The sequence below is a fragment of the Cyrtonyx montezumae genome, unplaced genomic scaffold, assembly GCF_038088225.1.
Source record: "Cyrtonyx montezumae isolate F1298 unplaced genomic scaffold, pur_monq_1.0 scaffold_0, whole genome shotgun sequence".
NCBI classification, from domain to species: domain Eukaryota; kingdom Metazoa; phylum Chordata; class Aves; order Galliformes; family Odontophoridae; genus Cyrtonyx; species Cyrtonyx montezumae.
The window spans coordinates 33,987,360-34,008,913 of NW_027071824.1; the positions used below are offsets into that span (position 1 = coordinate 33,987,360).

General features: G+C 39.9%; 2 protein-coding genes across 4 annotated transcripts in view; both read left to right on the plus strand.

Moving 5' to 3' along the window:
- Nucleotides 1–21,554, plus strand: part of PLEKHG1 (pleckstrin homology and RhoGEF domain containing G1) — a 521,486-nt gene that overhangs the window by 310,369 nt on the left and 189,563 nt on the right. The window lies entirely within an intron of this gene.
- IYD (iodotyrosine deiodinase) lies at nucleotides 1,505–19,311 on the plus strand. 3 transcript variants are annotated; one of them, XM_065731967.1, is made up of 6 exons: nucleotides 1,505–1,582; nucleotides 3,801–3,956; nucleotides 12,347–12,541; nucleotides 14,535–14,694; nucleotides 16,451–16,607; nucleotides 18,534–19,311. In XM_065731967.1, exons 1-6 carry the CDS (start codon nucleotides 1,579–1,581, stop codon nucleotides 18,714–18,716), a joined length of 855 nt encoding a protein of 284 aa, XP_065588039.1. In that variant the 5' UTR covers nucleotides 1,505–1,578; the 3' UTR covers nucleotides 18,717–19,311. The 3 variants fall into 3 exon arrangements, with proteins under 3 accessions (XP_065588039.1, XP_065588020.1, XP_065588029.1); XM_065731948.1 differs by lacking the exon at nucleotides 1,505–1,582 and adding an exon at nucleotides 3,386–3,530; XM_065731957.1 differs by lacking the exon at nucleotides 1,505–1,582 and having other exon boundaries at nucleotides 3,670–3,956.

Genomic DNA, 21,554 nt, shown 5'->3' on the forward strand with positions numbered 1-21,554 from the left:
AGAATGTTAATATGGATTTCATGCACTAATATTTTTGTTCTTTGGTGTTTACAATGGTTAATAAGAAGATAGAAAAAATTAATAGCTGAGTCAGAAAAGTTTAATTTGTAGGTGTAGGAGTATTTGCAGCATTTCTCCTGACTTTTCTGAAAATCATAAAATATCCAGCTGCTAGGCTTTAGATCTTACCATAAAATAGAAGAAATAATGGAAATAAGTTTGCTTGAACATATCATGATAATAATCATGTAAAGCTTGGATTGACAAAAATACCATAGTGTGTTTAGAAAAGATGATTAAAATCTACTATATACAAATTGACTGTTTCCACACACCATTCCCAGAGTTCCTCAGAGCATCACCGTGTTTATATTTTGAGTGTCTGCAGCATGGAGTTATTGAAACTAAATCAGGTTTTAATAAAACAAGATATTGTGGGATTTCTGTGAGGCTGAAGTTCAACTTAACAGTCTTGAATATATAACACCAAATTCAGACTTTGTCTAAGTTAATGCCAAAGGGAATTTCACTTAGTTTTCTCTTCCTTTCTTTCTCTGCTTTGCAAGAGAAGAATTAATATCTCATCACCTCTAAGAAAGTGAAAGTTATTCCAGGTAGCGAGAGAATGCAAAGTTCCTAGTGCTGCAAAAGGAGGTAGTTATTTTAAACAATAGAATTCAACCTTTCTTATTGCTTCTCCCTCTCTCTTTCTGAATGGACCTGTCTCTCTACAAGATGGATTATCAGCTGCAAAGCATCCCAGTGCTAATTTATATGTATGTGAATATTCAAGGTTAACAAGAATGTGTTCCCTATGGGAGAAATAGTAAGTGCCATTCAGACTACATTTCTCTTTTCTTCTCTGGCATAGAATAGGCTGTCAAAAATGTGTCTGTTGAAAATGGAGGTCCCTTGCTACTCACGTAAACAATTCTGATGTTTCCAGTTGGGACTAGGTGAAGTATCTCTTCCTTGACTGGATGGCCAGCAGAGAGAATAAATGAAATTAAATATCTAAATTAAGGAAATAGAGGACAAATTTAACTTTTTTTTTTCCTGCGTGATTATAGTTGTCCCTTGTATTCCTGATGGGTGAGTTTTTTAATGAATTGATTTTTTTTTCTAATGGGAAGCCAAGGATCAATGACCCAAGCATGCGACCCAGGTCATATCTGGACTGGAGATACTGGAAAAGAAAACTAATGGCTCAGGTTTTCAGATAGGTTGCCCTCATAACCAGAGGCAGATGTCTGACTATCACCAGTTTTACTGGATTGGATTAGCAAAATAAGCACCATTTTTCTCTGTCCTCTATTTAATCTCCAGTGGAATTATGCGCTCATCTGTATATGGCAACTGCTGATTGACAGTCTGAAGCTCTGATTGAGTACTTGGATCAAAGATCTGATCAGCCCTGGGAGCACAGGTGAAGGCAATTCACTTGTGCAACAAGAAGGGGCAGAGCCAGGCTTAACCCCTCTTAGACCCCATTTAAGGGCTGACTGCCACAGGGGATGGATCTCTTGTTGGAGATCCCTTCTCTGTGGAGTTTTCCCTTGTGAGCTTTGATCCTTGGAGATGAGTAAGCACTCTTTCCTTTTTTTCTAACATCTACTTGATTGCGCTGTTCCTTTTGCCATTATATCGTTACAGTCTGGTTCTAAGGGTTATTCTTGCACAGGTACCATACACTGACTAAAAGGACCAGGACCTTAGACCCAGAGACCTGTAGGCCTCCATGACAGCATTCCAGTCATGTAAATGATCCCACTGTGTTTCTGTGATGGCAGCTAGGTCGTGCTTTTCCTTCCACGTGGTGGCTTCTAACTCCTCTTGATTGTAATCCATACTGTGTGCATTGGTGTATGTGCACTTTGACAGGGCTATTGATCTCACCTCTGCACCTGGAATGCTGCCTCTAGGCTTATCTCTATTGATCCTTGTTTTATCCCTTTCCCCCTTTCGAATCTAGCTTGAAGTCCTTACATCCAAGTCAAGCTTGTTGGAGCTCTGGGAAACCTGATCTAGCTGTATGCGTTGGGCTATTCATTGAAGGGTAGTTGGGCTAGATGATGTTTAAAGGTCTCTTCCAATTCCAATCTATACTTTGATTCTGTGACTGCTTGTTGGGGTAGGATGCACTGCAACAGAATGGATGTATTTATTAGATTTCTCATCTGGGAAGCTGGAAAGCCTAGTCTTGTTACAAGTTGTAAGGCAGTTTCATTTTGCCTTTAGGGACGTCTAAAGAGTTTGTGCATGGCTCAGCAGTTTGCTTGGCCTTCAAAACCTAATTGGGGGATTGTATTAAATGAGGGTACATGACCAGACCATCAACCAGACTGCCATCATGCATGGTCAACTAATATGGCTACATAATCTTCTCCCTGTGCACCAAACTGATCTTTACTCCTGGCACACAGACTCTTTTCAGCAGTGAGCAGCACTTGCTGAAACGCAGCAAGGTAGGGAACATAGAGTAGGCAGATGTTGGAGTGGCAAGAGTGGTAAAGTGGTTGATTGAGAATCTGTCAGGATGAAACCTGTGAATATTCCAACTTTTTTCCACCTTGGGTGCCTCAGTTTCCATATCAACACAAGGGAGGTTGTCCTAGGCAGGGCCTGCAGTGCACCCCAGCAGGGCATGCTGGAGGTGGGGGCGTCTCCATAGGCTGCTCACACTTATCCTGTGTGGGGTCATCCAAACTGCAGGTTAACATGCAGAGTCTTCAAAACTGGCCTTGTGCAATGTGAGATCAGCCTTGGCAGGGTTGGTGCTTACCTGATGCTAAAAGAGCTGGTGGGTGCTGGTGACTGCACGCAGTCAGTTCCTGCACCCTGCTCTCCACTGACACCTTTTATTATCCAGTATGGCCCAGCCATCCTAGATAAAGACATAATTCCATGCTGCTGTGTTACTGCAGTTCCAGGGCAGCTGACTGAGTTAAGAACGGACTAGACATTGACCATTCTTGGATTAGACTAGGATGCTATCACTTTTTAATCTTTTGATAACTGAATCACAGTTTTAAAACTCACCACAGCATAGATTTCTAGCCTTCAGATCATTCTTGCTTTTACTCCCTGAATTATTCTTTTTTCCTTTTCTTTCCCCAGACAATCCAGAATGGATACAGGGTTCTGTGGGGAATCTAATTTGTACTTTATGCAGAAGTAATGCTACCACTTCACTTATCTGTTACATTGACCTGTTTACACAGCCGAGGGTGGCACTGCAAGCTCATAATCACTAGGTAATATTCTCATTTCCTGGAAACTACATAATGTTACTAAGTATTCTGAGTTAAACATTGAAGAGATGTCATCAGTTTCTAAAAGTCAGATTCCTACTTGGCTCTTTCTCATACTTGTTGTTACAAGCAAGATTACTGGGATTACTGTAGCTGAAAAAAGAAATGAGAGGAAGGAGTGTTTTGCCTCAGGCTGGGATTTTGGAAGAGCTTTTTATTTATTTTGCATGTGTCAGCATTTATGCATTTGTACATGGTCAGTGCCTCTGCAAGCTCTTTGTAAGCAGTGTTGTTATTTTTTTTTCCTGAAAATAGCTAAATCTGTCTCTACTTAACCTCAGAAGAACATCACAGAGGAGACTGTGGGGGCAGTGGCTGTAAAGCAGAAGTGAGATAGGGTTAAGGAGTGAACCGTGGGTCCACCCCTTTCTGCTTACTGCTGTTCTGTGCTTCCCATTTCATCTATTCCTTTTTAGAAGAGAAACTTGTACTTAGAAGGAAGTCTTCACACTTCTGTAGTCATGACATTTTTTTCCTCCCTAACCCCAGTCTTCATAGCAATTATATGTGTTTTGGTTGGGGTAATACTGAAGAAGACTAATAGAGAGGAGGAAAAACATGACACAAGAAGCAAGCCAGTATCTCGCCCATGGGTGGATGAAGATCTAAGAGATGGCATTGATAAATTGACCTTAGAGGAAGAAGGTAAGAAAAATCTTATCCAACTGAGCAATTTGTTTGAATTTGGTCTACTAATATTAATTGAGATGTGAGCTTCTGGACTTCTCCACTTCGATGGAAATGTGTAGTACAATGCTGCTACTGCTCCCTGAGCTTGTCAACTTGATAGAGTGTGGCTATTCTGATGTCCTGTCCCTCTTGGTGTTAATCTGTTTCATTCAGAGTCCACAGTTCAGAGTGCAAGAATAAAATGTATTTTCAAAGATTGTTGTCTGGCACATGCCTGGCAGATCTCAGATCTATGAGGGATTCTGTTGGAAATGCAGGAAAGAAAGGGGATATTGCTAAAATTTCCTCCTAGGACTTTTCTTGCAGTAGTGGTTTCTCATTGTCACCTTGCTCAAAAGTGTGAGCATAAAATGTACCTTTTTTTTTTTTCTTCTTCGTTGTCCTTTATAATCTTTCATTTCTTTGTGATATAAAAATCTACATGGTTCTGTTCTTAAGCTTTTTAAACTTAATACAGCTTTTTCACTCGTGCTGGTTTCAAAGGCTTTTTTTTTCCTCTCTCCCATAATGGCACATTCATCTAGTCATTTTCTTGGAATCTTGTATTTCATGTTGTTTTCTGTACATATACCTATTTCTGAGAACCATTATTTCTCTCTACTTCTCAACATTCAGTGTAGTTTGAGTTAGTGTTCTGTATCAGTTTCTGGAAATAGTTGACACTTGGAACCTTTTAAACCATGTTGGCTACTTCTAAAATACACATTTGCTTGAAAGTTAGTTCAACGTTATGCTTTCCTTTATACAGTGCAAAAGAAATGCTATGCAAAACTATGTTATATTTCCTTTTTCTAATGGGTTGCTAGTTCAATTAAACTGTTGCGTATTAAAATTCCTGTGGGTACTTCAAGTGAAAATTTTATGAATTATTGTGACATCTATGACCACAGCTGTTTCAGTTTATAAATGTAGATCCCCTGAATAAACAAACCTATTAGCCTTAATGAGGATCCTCACTGTCATAGCTCCGTATAAAGACGTTATTTTATGTCTTAGTTTTTTTCCTCCTATCTTTTATTCAGGTGCTAAATTCAAAATGTACTAGTTAAAAATGTACTTACCTGTGAATTTCTGTAAACACATCTATGCAATTGCTAAAAGGAGATTCTAAGCAAAACCTATCTCAGTGTGCCCTATAATCCAACATTAAATTAGACTTTCTTGCTATGTCATTCTAGCAACAAATAATAATCTTTCCCTTAATGCTATGAGATTTAAAGCCAAGATGTTTGAAAAACAGGAAGGTCTTTTATTTCCAGATTAAAAAAGTAGTTGTCCTATGCTTGGTGAAGGTTTTCCTCAGAAGGAAAAAACCCAGACTAAGTGAGAAGAGCATATGAGCACCTTGGAAGGGATCTTTTATTCAGCTATAATAAATGCTCAAACATATTCACCTTGTCAGTGTAAAAACTTTCACAGATCACAGTAGATGCCAAAATGGAAACATGGAATGTAAACAGAGGTGTTTTTTTTTACTAAGTAGAGGATATTTTACCTGTCATGCAAATTCTACTATTTCACTAATGTTTCTTTATTAGAAAAAAATCATTTTTACTTAAATGCCTCAAGTTGACTTGTGCTTAAAGAGGTAGCTCCTCTGGAGAGAATTTGAGGTAGATGAGATGAAGCATTTTTAAATCATTGTCTAAAACTGGAACCCAGGACTGCTTTATGTAAACAAGCTGAATTCTGAATAACCCCTAATGGAAAAATGCAGCTAAATACCAAGTCTTTTGATACTTGGCCATGACTTAAGGGCACTTTACCAAGGAAGTGAAGCAGCCTGATAATGTGCAGCCCTTGTATGTTTCTGGAACACTTCAAGGGGCAGGTTGCACTTTTCAGTTTCTTAGGAAAGCACTGAACTTGCTCAGGCAACACCAGCATTGTAAACCTTCCTTCAAGTGGCAGCAGCAGGGGATGTTCTTCTCAGAAGGGCAAACCTTTGGGCAGTGAAGCATTGGGTGTAATTAGCTGATCTGCTTGGACAGGCTCAGTAGAGCCACTTATTGGAAGTGAATGGTAGGAGAGGGAGTACCAAGTGCTCCCAGGCCTGTCTTTGTTATGCTTTCGGCAACTGAAGAGAAAGGTGTTTCTTAGGGCAGCCAGAAACCCAGTTCCTTGGTTAGGTGGCAAGCACTCAGTCAAGTAGGTTTGTGTAATGCCTTAGCTGGAAGCGCTTCAGATTTATTTGCATATCCATCTGTTCTGTATCTTCTTCCTTCATTTATGATATCTGGAATGGGAGACTGTCATGCTGTGAATTGGTATGAATGGTCTGTTATGTGTGGCTGTGTCTTATACTAGGTCTTGTCTTTTTGTCAATTAAACATAAGGTTAAAAACATGTTTCTTCAGCCTTATCTTGAAGCATGAACCATGAGGAATTTCTCCTAGAGGGCATCTGATCCCCAAATGGTGGTACCTAGTCTCCCTTGGCTTCAGTTTTACACAGTTAAATCAAGGTGGTTGCAAAGGCAACTTCTAGCAACTTATTCAGTCCAGGGAGTCCTTACCTAGTTAATTACTACAACACACCTGGCTTAAATCAGGAACAAACAAGTCACTTTCTGGGTCATATACTCAGATCAATAAAATTGATGGACAAGGTAAATACAGAGCCAATTTACAATAGAGGATCAGAAGGAATTTTATTTGCAAACTTATTATTCTGGTTATCAGCTGCAGAAATTATTAGCAAAGGGATTTTACTGCTGTATATTTGTGTGGACTTTGCTTGGTAATGTTGGTAAGAAATATAAAGCAATCTGCAAAGGCCTAAGTATTTCATCTCTTCTCAGACTTCAGTGCTAATTGGCTATGATATTTCTTATAATAGATCTCTCCCACTTTAGATGTATTTCTCCTCTCCCCGAGTTCAGAGGTTCCTCTATCTTTCAATAATAATACCATTGACATGAGTGAGACGGTAGAAATCTAATTTTCCAATTTAATGATAGTTCATTCTGTGTGTCATTTAGGAAGACTTACATGGACACCATGCTTCATTGTGTTTATCTCTGCTGATGCTTCAGTCTTTGTCATTAGGTGACTGAACTCAAAACCTGATTCCATTTTAATACCTCGTTGGAAGGTTATTCCAGAACCTCACGTCAAAGGCTAAAATTCTCCTCTGCCTGCTGCCTATCTATACTCAGTTTTTATTGTTCCATATTTATTTTTTAATTTTTCCATCCTCTTTAGTTTGTTCCTAGGATACTTTTCCAGGCCTGATTCATGATCCTTTTGTGATTTATCGACAGTAACCAGATTTGCTCTCAATTTTTCATTTACTAGTTAAACTAGCATTTCTTTTGCTTTATAAAGCAGCCAGTTCGTTTTTGCAAAGAACTTAAGAAACCTTCTATAACTGCATTATGGCTCGAGGTTGCTTTCTTCCAAGGTGTCTCTCCCATTTGATGCTGCTTTTGGTTAAGATCCCTGACCAATTCTTGGGGTTTCCAGGCTCACCTTGCTAACAACTATTTACATCCCACAAGTAAGGCACTCCATCTCCTTTAGCTTCTCATTAGAAACACAATCAGTTCAGGATTGGATTCATTACTGGCATTCCTATAGTGGCAGATTACGTAGCAGACTGCCATCAATCATGCAAAGAAGCACAGGGTCATTTGTCTAGCAGTTTAGATACGAAGATCCACAGCCTTCCTTTGTATGCATGTGATTACATTCTATGCATCGTATTGTTACGCTGGAAAAGAGGGTTGGAAGAGAAATTCTAAGTTTAGTAAGCAATTCCTTAGAGAGGAAACTGAAAGAGCTAGTTTGGAAAGCAAACACTTCAGTCTAGACTGAAGTTATTGGTGACGTTCTTCAATGATCAGTGTCAGAATAAGTTGTTAATATTACTCTGCAGTCTTTCATAAAATCAAGGAGTGTACAAGTGAAATTTCTTATTGATATAAAATTGGGAGGCAGTAACACAGGGAAGCATCACTGTGGGCAAAATAAGAGGCCAGCAAAAATTAAACAATAAGTTGTAGTCAGTGTGAATTTATAATATTAGAAACTCATAGTAAGAATGTTTCCTTCAAACGAAGGTGGGATTTATTATGTGGTTTCTCGGATGATTTTAAGTTTCCACATGAAATTCTGAGAACACAAGCATCATTCTAAAATGTATCCAAAGGACACATCTATTGTGAGATTTCACTTGACATATCTAAGCCAAAATCTTTTCAGGTTTGCTTGAAAAGAAGCCTGATGACTATTGTAGATGTACAACAGAACAGAATTTATGGGAATGTTGAGAATGTGTCTAACAAGGTAATCAAATGACTAGCAGGATGTCTGCTGTCCATCAAACTAAGGAATACACATAGATATAAACAAAACATTTGTAGTATTATATAATGTGACCATACAAACAGGAATATGTCCAGATATAGCCATTTAAGATATAGAGAGCGTGCGCCAAACAGATGGTGTTGATAATGATTTTAGCTTAGCATATGGATAACATTAACTACTAAGAATGAATGGCAGAAACACGGTAGCAAAGAATAAATTGTGGATTTTGTGTGTCAGATTTGTCACTTCTGGGTCCTCCTGCCTCATCCAGTGTTCCATCTTAGTGCACTCCAGCATTTTTTTTTGCTTACAATTCTAAATTAGGTACTCTAAATTAAATACTCTAAATGGTGCTTCTCAAACATTCATTCTCAGTAGTCATCTCATCTTTACCCCATGTTCAATATCAAATATGAAAATATTTTTTTTACCCCATGTTCAATATCAAATATGAAAATATTTTTTCTTTTTTTCCCCCATGCTATGTTATTATTATGCTGAATCATACTGGTCATAGTGTAGCTGCTTTTCTTCTGCTTACAGGAAAAATAAATCCAGGAAAACAAGCCTTAAAAAATTTAACTCAGCTTTACCTTTGATAATACTGCAAGCTTTGTACTTTTTAACTTGCTTAACTTTTCTTCCATTCTTAGCTGCCTATATGTGATTTACTTGATATTTTTATTCAACCAGTTATATCTGAGATTAATTTTATACCTCTGGTATGAAGAGGTACCAAATGTCTCTGATTCCTGATCCCTGAATTTTTCAATCTGAGTTGTTCAACTTATTTTTTCTTAATCTTTTATTTTCCCTAAATTAAAAGCTTTCTTTTCCTTAACTTGTCATGTAGACAATTAAATTGACTGAACTGATAATCTCAGTGCCACAGCACATTTTGTTTTTAAATAAAGTTCTCCCCTCTCACTGAAACCAAAGCTAAGGTAGTTGCTGCAGAATGAAAAGAACAGATAAAGTTATTCGATGCTTCAGCTGGGAAGCCTGATTTCTAGTATTATCATAGTATTTCCTCTTCAGTATACGCTTAGAAAGCCATGCTTCCACCATATACTTCACAATAATGGCACAATTGAGGTAATATGGCTGTTGTAGATGTGACCTAATTCAAACGTGACTTTAGCAACTTCTTCTATGTTTCACACTATCCTAGATTGCAGTGCATCTCAAAAAGCTACCCTTGTTTTATACGTATCATTTTTCTATTTCTTTCCAATCTCCCACATCAGTTATTCCCTAATTCTGTTAATGTTTCCTGAACATGCCCAAGTGGATACTGCTTTTGTTGCTTGATTCTTCTCTTCCTTCTCTCTTTTAAATTAGATATTCTATCTCTGGTTACAGGCACTGATTGCTCTTCCAGTTTGTTGTCTTGGCCTCTGCATTCAAATGTCCACAAGCAGTATGCTCTTTGCATTAAATATATCCTCTGAGACAATTCTCTTACCTTTATAGATGAGGACAATAGTTAATTTGATATTTCTGTTCTTTGACATTCATAGTTTATCATTTACTCAACTTCCCTCTCATGTTTCAAAATCAGGTACAGAGATTACACACAGATTTTTTCCAGCCTTAAACTCCCACTTGACAAACCTCTTTTGTAAAGGTTTCAGTAGTTTATAGACTGGTCTCTGTATCTCTGACCCAAAATGATTTTTGATGATTTTGCAATAATAGTAGAAAAAGAGATGACCAAGCAGGGCTTGGATAAGCTTAAGAGACAAAGTTATACTGTAAGGTTTCCAGCAGGAGGAAAAAAAAAAAAAGAATAAAAGGTACAGTGCATTGCATGTAGGTTATTTCCTGCTTTCTGAAGCTTGATAAAACCTCGTCATAAGGAAGTAAATAATGAGAGCACATAAGAACTGTTGGGGCTAAGTTTTTATTGGCCTATTTTTAAGTTGTTATAGATAGAAAAGAAGTATCCTATTCCTGTTTCTCAGGACAGTCAGTATTGTAAGCTTAAGAAATGAATAGGAATGGTCACTGTAGCATACTGGTATAAACATAAATAATATAGTTTGACTTGAAATTTTCACCAGATCACTGGTCTAATATGTAAATTCAGTGCAGCTTTCTGGTCACATTCTGTCTTATGATACATGTACACAACCTCAGCTGATTTCAGAGAGATTTTGTTATCACAAAGGCAACGCTTTTCCCATTTGGAAACTCTTTATGTAAGTAAGTGCCTGTAGGTAAAATTAGGATATGCTGCATTCTGTGTTTCTGTTAATTCTCAGTTCAGCATTAAGTATATTGTTTATATCAGAAATACCTGTATACACAAGATGGATTTTGAGAGGCCAACTGCAGGCAGCAAACCAGCTCCAGCTTTCAGGCTCTTAAGTTTTTCAAGAGGAAATTTTGGGAGAATTCATGCACTTAAAGCTTGCAGGTTTTTGTATTCTGTCTGTATCCATGAGCCCAAGGAAGTGTAACCCTCCTGGTTCAGGTTACTTCTCAGAGTAATGTAAACTTAGCCTTTGTAACCCAGTGGTATTCACTTTGCTGAGCATGGAGGAGGATCAGCAAAAGAGAGGTGTGTGAAGATTTATAGATTTATGAAGGAGATTGCAAGATTCCTAGCAAGGAGCAAATTCTAACCAGCTAGTTGCTATTTGAATAATAAATAATATAGTGTAATAAATATATAACACAAAGGGAATGCTAGAAAAATATATCCTCTTCCTTTTGTGTTTTTCTTTTTTTTTCAATTTGAATGTTTAAGATTCACACAAAATAATTTTACAACTGGTCTCTGCTTTCCATTGCTCTGTAGCCACGTTCTTGTAGACTTGACTGAGCATGCCTAATACAGCTATGAAATGCTAAAAGGAACAAACTTATTGGGTGACTTATTTCTGTATAAAATGAAACATATTATTGGGATCCAGAATCACTGTTTAGATTCAACATGTGCAACTGGATATGTTGCATCCTCTTGCATAAGCTGAGCAATGCTTGTGGATATTTCAGTGGTATTTATAAAATTAACAGAAATCAGCCTGGTCTCTAAGGCAACTGTGTACTAGAAAAACACAGAATTAGTTGCTGTTTGAATCTGCATTGGAGACTGCCATGATTTTGAAACAACAGCCTAATAGCAACTGAAAAAGAACTGGAATTTTTTTTCCTGACTCAGCCCTCTGTAGCAGATTGCTCAATACTATTGACTAGCAGAAAAGCAAAATGTAAGTGCTTTTAACTTCCATGTCATAGTGGCAAAAATTGCGATCCCTGTTAATTCCAGGAACACAGTGGAGAAGAAGGAAAAGATTTCAGAGACAGCAGATGTATTTTTTGAGATAAAGAAAAGAGAAACTTCATTTCAGTGAAATAAGGAACCATTCTGAGTTCTTAAGTTAGAACAGGAAACTCAATACCCTGTGTTTGATATGTTATCCTAAGTATAAATGCCTGTCACCAATTTCTCCTTATGCTGAAAGTCCCGTGAAACCAAAGAACTTAACCACAAAGTCACATCTGCACATAGCCTATGAAACATGAACATAGGAAGAAGCTGACATTCAGCTCTTTGGAGGAAATCTTACACATCTTGATAGTTAAGCTCTTTTCTTAACTACGGTAATATGATTTTTTTTCCTCCTTACTAGACTGCTTGGGAATGCACATATGTGTTCAGATTTACTTACTGAAGAGAAGCAGGCTGAAAAGTTGCCCACCTCCTCACTGCCATTTCAGCTTATAATCCACTTTTACAGGAACACTTGCAGACTGAAGAGCAAAAGGACGTAACTTCTTCCTGGATCACAATTGCTATGACCAGATTCCTTTGCTTCTTGGTATTTAAAGCAAGTTTCTGTTCATTAGCTGCCGCTTGGGATCAATAAGCTGTGTCAAAAAAAAAAACAGAACCTCAGACTTTGTCTTTTCAGTACTGTAGAAGTGCAATGTATGCCAGTAGAGGCCAAAGGGCATTATAGCAGTGAATGTCAAAAATCTCACCATTCTCTGGCAAAAATGTCCCTAACCACTTGTATTTTTTTGCAGAGGCTGATGAAGAGTGGCAAGGACTTGACGAAAACGTTGCCCATGTCCCCTTTGTCGCAGAACGCTACTCAGAGGCTGAAATGATTAAAAGGTCAAAGACATTTTATGAGCTTCTCAATAAGAGGCGGTCTGTCAGGTTTCTCAGTGATGAGCCAGTCCCCAGGGAGGTTATCGATAATGTCATCAGAACAGCAGGTAGGTACTGTGTTATTCAAAGTCTGAAAAAAACAACCTTCAGCATAGCTGTTCCCCTGTGTAAAAATGATATGAAAAAGCCAAGGGAATTGGAACTTGGATTATGGTCTTCCTAGACTCATCTGAAGCCATAATGAGTAAGTTTCCATTGATTGTTTGGAGATTAATCATCTTTAATCATCTTCAGTGACTGTATGTCAGGGACTTGTTCGGAGCACTTTCAATTCTTTTATATTTTCATTGTACCTAAAAATTACAAAAAAAAACCAAAATCATGAAGAAAATCTTTCATTTTTTAGCTTTTAAATGTATTTTTAAATTTAATTACATTTCTGTGAAATATCTTTCAAATAGGAATATTGAAATGTTTTCTCTCTAAAAACGCCAAACCACGAGTACTTCACATGCTTTCAAATTAATTTTTCATAATATAGTTTTTGGTTGCTGTTGTTTTTTCCCAAAACAAATTTATGAGCTTGATTCAGATATAGGAAGCACTTCAGATGATATAAATGGTTAAGATTTGATTTTGGAAGAAAGTTTCAGTTTAAGATCGAAAAAACCTTTTCCAGTCGTTCCACTATAAGTATGAGGGTTCTGTTGCATGATTGGGATGTGTGCAGAGGAACTCGAGTGTGGTTTGGCTGAGGATCAGATATGAATTTTCATTTTTTGAGAACTCGTGTTTCAAATTATCACTGTAATGTCCTCATCTAATCTTATTTCTGCTTTAGTAACACTGACTTCAGCCAGTATTGTATTTGACATTTGTTATTTATCTTAATTCTGTGAACTTGCCACTGTTAGCACAGAACAATATTCATAAGCTACCTAAGAGGAAAGTTAAATAGACTTTAATAGGATTATTAATAAGGAGATTCTTAGCATTTGAGGTGCATTGTTTTCTCTTTAAAATTGTAAGCAGCTTTGTTACTGCACTGTAACTAGTCTCCATCTTCCTCTAATTAGCTGGGAGTCATTAAAACACTGAGCATGTTTTGGCAAATGCAGCAAAGCGAACAAGCCTGGAGTGCAGATGAAGTACTTTGTAACCCTGAAAGCTTTGGGCTGTGCCAGAGGAAAAGAAAACAAAGCAAAACATAAATGTCATCAGTTCTTACCCAAACCTGAGGGAGAGATGAGGTTCTTGATACAAACACATATTAATGTAAATGATAGATAATTTAAGCTGCTTATTCCTGAATGTTTCTCAAGCTGAATTCAGTGCTTACGTGAGCAAATGTACTATATATCCAAGAGTTTCAAATGCTTTTAATTATTTATGTGGGACTAGACTGAAGAGTGGCCTTTACCCTATTTCTCTGTGAGCTTGCACAGACGACTGTATCCTTCAGCTTCTGGCTTTCATCTGTTAGGCATTTAAAATGTTCTCCAGTAATGTCAGTGTGTAATGATCAGAGCTTAGTGAGCAAGTGTAGATTGAATATGTGCTCACCTACATAGACCAGCTGTCTTTGGGACAGCAAATGCAAACCTGTATGCTATATGAGGAACTGCACATTGCAGACATCTGCCATATTTGTCAGCCAGTGACAGATTCCTGCGGGTGGTTAGACTTGTTTCCTTGAAAGCTATTAGCTTTGCCCTTCAGCTAAAACCATTTCTGAGTTTGTTGCATATTCAGATGATATGCAGTTTTTGGCATAACACTTTGCATTAATATTACTGCATGCACATATTGCTTTATCATAAAGAACCACAAATGAACTTCTACAAATCCTTGACTTTTCCTTCCTGTTAAATAGCGTTTTGAAAGGACTAACCATAGTCACTGAATGGAACTTTACATCTAGAGCTGCACAGATTGTCTACCAAAACTTCTCTGTCCTTTTCTCCCAGCTCATCAGCTTGGTTCCCCGTTGCTCTGATGGCCAGTTGAATGCCCAAAGGGAAGAGCTTATACCCCACACTGCACACGCTTTCCCAGAATTCTGCCAACTGTTTCTTCATCTTTTCCCATTCTCACACTAAGGTACTTCACCCAGTGGAGCGCACACTGAGCCCTGGACCTTTGTGGTAGTGCAAGATCCAAATTTAAAACATAGGATTCGAGAGATTGTAGAAGAAGAAGAAGAAATAAACTACAAAAAAAGGATGGGAGATAGATGGGTTAACGACCTGAAGAGATTAAGGTATGAAAAATTCAGTTGGTTAAAAATGTTGGAGAGAGCTGTGTTTTGGTCTAGAAAAAACAATACTGGGAGTTGTACCTGTGCTTTTCTTTCTGTATTTTGGCATTTATTTTCAGAAAGAAAAACAACACAAAACCTCTGAAAATATCCAGCTTAATTTTTTTAAATCTTGTTTTAAATATGTTCTTTCAACTCCCTGATCCTTAAGCTTCCCCTGTTTTCTGGTGCTGCTTAGGAGGGCAGCTGTAAACACTTCCCACTTCCTGATTACAGAGAAAGATGAGGTCAGAGGCTGTCCCAGCTATTGTGGTGCTAGAGTCTCTATACTGTGATCCTTTCACTAATTTTCAGCTGGGCATCTTCCCAAACTCCTGTCTGAGGAAAGTTGGAGCTCCCCCCAGCAGGATTGTTTCATTTTTTTGCTGTCTTTATGTTAATTCTGGCTACTCACTGTCACCGTGCTTCAGTCTTTCCAGAAAGGAGATTAAAATAAGCGATTTGAATGTTCAGCATACCATTCCCTGTTGTTTGGCTTTGTCTTGATTCTCAGGATCACAATCTTATTGAAAGCAATACAGTCTAGAAAACTGAAATGATAAATGAAACCTGTCTTGATTTCTTCTAGTATACTTTTCCTTTTCTTCCTCCTTCCTTGTTTTTAGATATTTCTAAGGTTTAAGATTGGTGAGAAAAACTTAAAAGTATGAGTAGTTCTTTGCTAGCTGACCTATAAAATTCCCTTGAGTAAAAATAATTACTCTCAATTTTGAGACTTTTCCAAGCATTTGGCTTTGTCATTTTTATTTTCCTATATAATCTGTATTGTCAGAAATCTTGTCCCATTTTTTTCCTGTTGTTTGCCAAGTTGTGAAGCTCCCGTGGTTATCAGGAGTTTTGCAGTTGGCTGTGGTAGTCCCAAGGCTAGATTTTATGCACTCGTTGAATTATGCAATATTTAATTTTTTGAAATGCTGTACAAAGTCTATTTGACTTGAATAACTCCACATAATGGGAGGATACATACTATGTCTTGGATTGTCAAATGAAGCACATGCACAAGCTTTATAGGGTTTATTTGTTCTCTTTTTTTTTTTTTTTTTTAAGAAAACTATTTTTCAGGTACTTACATGCTATGTAAGCTACTAAAATGTGGTATTTTTTATATTTTGAATGAGAGTAGTACAAAATAAACTTCAAAGTAAAAATACTAAATCTGACATCAGTACTGTATATATTCTCTCGGTAACAAATTGGGAAACAAATTCTAATAGACCTGAAATATCCAGAAACAAGACAGCAACATTTGTAGTACGAATATATTTAGGTTTATGCCTTAGACCAAACAGTATTGATCTTTTCTGCCAGCTGTTTTCCCTGCAATCACGAAAATGTTGGTGTTGATGATAACAGGTAAAGCTGCAGGTTGGCAAAATTTTAGGAATTAAATCATCTTAAGGACAAATGTTCATGAGGCCAGCTCATAGATAAAAGGTCAAGACCTCACTCCTGTTTTTTGCAATTCTACTTTTCAGTTCCTCAGCTGAATGTGTTAAACCTCAGAACTCAATTCAGGCTTTTTGCAGAAATGTTTCTGTTTAAGCTGATAATATTTAATCCTTTACAGAACGTGTTTTAAGTTTTAGCCTACTGCTATAATTGTCACGCACCTTTACCAGACCTTTGCAGAAAGCAAATGTGACTTACAGGAAAGTGAAAGAATTGCAGAATAAATGCCTTGAATATTATCCTTTTGCAGAACAAACTGGATCAAAGAGTACTTGGACACTGCCCCCTATCTGATCCTCATTTTCAAGCAGGTGTATGGGAGGCTTCCAAATGGCAAAAAGAAGACCCACTACTACAATGAAATCAGTGTTTCTATTGCCTGTGGCATGCTGCTTGCTGCCCTGCAGGTATGCTGACAGAAGTGAACATTGAGAGTCAGTATATTGGTTTGGATTACTTATCAATATTGTTCTGCTGAAAAAAGGACAGAACCCAACTTAGATTTTAACATTCAGTCCTCCAGGTTGTTGAAATCTGGGCAGTATATCTTAGTTCTGAGTTTTAAAGTTGCTCTGCGTAGGCCCATGCCTGTGCTGATTTCTATTGTCAGTACTGCTTAGGAAAAAGGAAAATGCAATGGCAACGTACTTTCAGAGTTGTCGTTCTCTCACAGGCTTCGGCATCTGTGGTTTTTGCCATATGTGGTTTCTGCTTTACATTAGCAGGAATGACAAAGGTCTGTAGGTTACCAAAATATGGCTGTACGGCACCATGTTTTCAGTAACCTCTAAAAAGTGGCTTGACCCCGAACCCATTTAGCTCACAATGATGGAAAAGTATCAGGGACATATTTTACAGAACAAGCTGTACTATTTCATTCAGTCTTTCTGGGATATTTCTGAAAATGTACTGATTTCTAAAGCTCAGCATGCTTGACACCAGCCAGTTGGATTTTCTCTGTGGTTTTTCAGTGCTCACTTCTGCTTGATGTATCTGATATACTCACATGAGTACTTTGATAGTGAAGATATTCTGATTGTTAGCTTGGACTGTCAGCAGGATAACAGCAAGCTGCCACCTCTCATATTAGGCCAATTCCCTACCGAGAACTGCCATTTCTCTTCCATTCTGTTTTGAGTGACTTTTTCCTGCCTGCTATTGCTTTTTCTTAGGAGAATCTTCAGGATGGGATATCTGAGAAGTGGGCAGTACAAATGCCCATCCCTGGGAGTACCGCTGCTCTGCAGCTGCACAGGAACTGTTTTCTCCCCCTAGAGCTGACAGCAAAGGGGATGCACAAGGAATAGGGCAGAACCAGCTCCATGTCACTGGTGCCTAAATTAGAAGCTGTGGGAGTGACAAAGCTCCACTTTCTTCTCTGCTAGCTCACCATCAGGTGAAACTTCTGAGATTCCCTACTAACTGTTCAGATCCTTATTGCCATCTCTTCCCCAGCTCCTAGAAGCTAGTTGACAGTGTTAAAGGACATGCTGCTATGGACTGCTATTAGTTCTTCTCTTCAGAAGATCATAAATACGGCTGAATATAAGAGGCACATTGCCTGAGCATATCTCAGTGTCTGCCTTCTGTATCTTGAAGCCAACTAACATGCTTTGCATTACATGCAGGAAGAGACTGAAATCCATGCGCAAAGTGATGAAGAAGCAGCTCAGCTGTGTGGTCATGGCTTTTTGATAGTGTCAGCTTTTTCTTTTTTCTTGAGATTTCATATGAGGGCAGAGTGAGGCACTGAATTATTTTCGGTTTCTGATGCAAGCCAGAATGCTTGTCACAGAATCCTATGACAAATTCTGAGGCAGAGCCCGTGTGTCCTATCCTTGTGAGCTACATCTACATCTTAAGCAGGAACAAACATTCAGAAAGCTGTAGGACATCTTCCTGCCAGCAGTCTGAGTTTAAGAACCAAAACATTTCTCTGTGTGAGTGATGAACCCCATGGGGTGACATTCCGGTGAAAGCTCCACGAGTGCCTCTCATTTTCACTGTAGCCACAGGTTCCCCATCAAGATGCACACCATAGGCAGACTCCTGCAATACGGAGTACAGGTATGTTAGGGAGTTGAACTATTTCCATTAGCCTGGGCTGTTGCTGCAGTGGAAGGATGCTGGTTTGTTGTTTTTCTTTCTATTCCCTGAAGGCAAAATAGTCATCTTTTGTGGTTCTGCTGGGGCAATGTTCCAAAGCTTGCAGAAGAGTAAAGCAGTATTTCTGGGCTAGTCGGTATGAGAATGCATACAGGTCTCAGGAGAATAATGAATACAAAACCACCCACCACAGACCTTTGTTTTGCTTTGCTCCTGTCTCCTTGCAGAATGCTGGTCTGTACACAGTGACCACCACACCCCTGAACTGTGGCCCCCAGCTCCGGGCGCTGCTCCAGCGCCCAGCGAATGAGAAGCTGCTCTTGCTGCTCCCTGTGGGCTATCCCAAGAAAGATGCCACTGTGCCTGCACTGACTCGGAAGCCATTAGAAGACATCATGGTGGTCATGTGAACCCAGAGCCATAAGGAGAGAGCGCAATCTATTGCCTGCCAGGAAGCAGCAGCCCATTGAAGTTGTTGATGCTTTTCCTGTGTGTTATGCCCAGCTTTAATGCTCACGTGTCACTGCTGCTCTGGCTCTTTACACCGGTGCACCTTTTAGTGCTAGTAACCACAATGCCTGCTTATACTAACAGCATCAAGTAGTCATGCATGGTGCATTTAGCAGGTGCTGTTACCAATGAACCTGACCGGTTGTTTCAAGAGACAAGTACGGTAACATTTAAGTGACCTCCATCACTTGATTTTTCTCATGCGTTGTAGAGACATACCTTTCCTTGAACTAGAACTTGTATTTTCCTTATACTTTTGTGATCAGTTATTTTTACTTCATAATTTTAATGGAGGTTGTATATCACAGAGTCATAGAACCATCAAGGGTGGAAAAGACCTCCAAGATCATCCAGTCTGCACATCCACCTACCGCCAATGCTTCCCCACTAAACTGTGTCCCTCACTATGACATCTAAACACTTCTTGAACACCTCCAGGGCCTCTACCACTTCCCTGGGCAGCCTGTTTCAGTGCCCGATTGCTCCTCAGCCTGTTCTGGCACAAGCACTGAATAAACTGCCCCATAGTTTAAAAACAGATAAATAAAAAGCCAAAATTCTTGTGATAGCACCTTCTTAGTCATGTTGGGTTTTTTTTTGTTTTTTTTTGTTTTTTTTTTTGAGGTAAGTTATCCTCATCCTCTCAGTATCCCTTTCTGCCATTGAAGGGCTAGCGGAAGATACCACCTATACTCCTGATCCATCAACTAACTGCCCCAGTGCACTGAAGTCCCTTTTGATGTTAGGGTCTGGCTGACATACAGTACCCTCTGTTCCCCTCAGAATGGAGTTGCCTACTACAGTTACCCTTTTCTTCTTGGCAGAGGCAATCCTGAGACATGGAGTTGATTGCCTGACCCTAGACAATGTCCTGGGTGGACCTCCCACTGCAGCTTCACTTTCCCTTAAATTCCAAGCTTCAAACCTACTGTGTAGGGGCACCTGGGAAACGTGGTGGTTAGGGATGGGGTTTGCCTTCAACACTGAGCTGAGACCTGTTTCCATTCCTTCCCATCTCTTAGGTCCCCTCCCTCCACCAGACATCAACAGGAGAGGGGCCCACCACTGTTTGAGGGATATCACCCCGGTGCCACAGGTACAGCAGGGAGTTACTCCTCCAGCCTATCTCCTGCTGACACTCCCCACCACTCCCAACCTCCCTGGGCTCTGCCACCATACTGAGCAGATCGTCCACCTGCTCACACCTCGCCCAGGCTGCACCCCTGCCGCCCCCCACCGGCAGCAACAGGCTCAAGCACTCCCCGCAATCAGAGACCTGAACCGCCGCATCCTTTTTGGCAAGGGCTTTCTGATGAGCGGAAAGACCACGGCTGAATCCGTGGTTTGGGAGGCAGCCGACCATCCGTGCGAGCCCTGCCCGCACCACGCCCCGATGGCTGCGCTCCGAAGGGACCGCCCATCTCCGCTGGGGGGTTTGCCTGCTGTCGCTCCCGTCTCCGCCTACACCGCGGCAGTATCGCCGAGCATGGGGGTTTCTCTCTTTAAACGCCCCGTCCCCTTTACCGATTTCAGATTTGTACAGGAGGGAGCTTTTCCCAAGCGCCTTTCCCTTCTCCAGAATAGCCGTAGCGCCCCAGCTTAACGCTGCAAGTTTCCGAGGCTCTCACACGTGAGAGGTGCTTTCCCGTCGCACCAAACGAGGCGCGTTTCAACCCGTTTCAAGGCCGTTTCTCCCACCTGCCGAGGGCCCCGCCTGGCGGCAGCTTTGGAACGGCGCCGTTCTCTGGTGGCGCGGCTGTTGTCGCCCGTGCCCGCGCGGACAGCGCCCCCTCGTGGCGCTCCGGTTTGTGCCTGAGCCCTCTGCTGCGCCCACAAGCTGGGGAGCGGGCAGCGCGGGTATCAGGACTGCTAGCTAAGCGAGCCGAGGTGGTTATTCGCACAAGTACAGCTCCTCGTGGTGTCAGTATCTCTCTGCCATCCCGTGTCGCTCTTTTGCCACCGAGAAAAACGGTTTTCCTCTTTGGCAGACGATTCAGCTGGCTGCGCAGCTGTGCGTTCAGCGTTCTACCACTCCCGTTTCCCACACTCTTGTACACGTTCGTGGGAGCATTGAGACAGCCTGAAATGAACTTCTACAACAACAATAAAATCACAAATCTTCAGACTTCCTGCATTCCAACCCAAATTCAACTGATTTCGACAAAAATAGAATTTGGAGTACAAAGTTGAAAAAACAAACAAAAACCCACCTACAATTTGAATTTGAATTGCTTCCTTGTAGAAGCAGGCCTCACTGGACCTAAAACCTGGTCAAGGACACAGCAGTGCCTCTGGAGACCAGCGGTAAGTGCAGGTGGATGGGCAGCAGGTCCCCAGCTGCCAGGTACATGCCTCACAGCTGGGATAACAGCACATCTTTCATGCAGATGCCACTGCACTGTCAGAGTCCCTCACAAATCACTTTGCATCTCCTAAAAAAGTAAATATGCTTCTTTTCCTTCCCTTCCCTTTTTCAATTCAGAGCTTATGTTGATATCGGGTTGAACCTTTGTCACTCTTCTCTATGTTCTGTATCTTGGAAATACAGAGCTGTTGCTCTGCTCAATTTGCAACAGAGAATGGGTGTTTGTGTGCATTTATTCCACAACAGCTCTCAGAGAATCTTTATGATACTCTCAGAGTATCTTTATCACTTTATTAATTCAGTTTAAACCAGCATGAGCTTGCAGGTCAGTTTGTTGTATATATAAGACTATTGTATTATGGCTTTTTAAATA

Coding starts and splice junctions, on each gene's coding strand:
- IYD (XM_065731948.1), top strand. CDS start 3,479: ATGTGTCAGCATTTATGCATTTGTACATGGTCAGTGCCTCTGCAAGCT. Junction 3,957..12,346: donor ATTGACCTTAGAGGAAGAAG/GTAAGAAAAATC, acceptor ATTTTTTTGCAG/AGGCTGATGAAGAGTGGCAA. Junction 16,608..18,533: donor TGCTGCTTGCTGCCCTGCAG/GTATGCTGACAG, acceptor GTCTCCTTGCAG/AATGCTGGTCTGTACACAGT.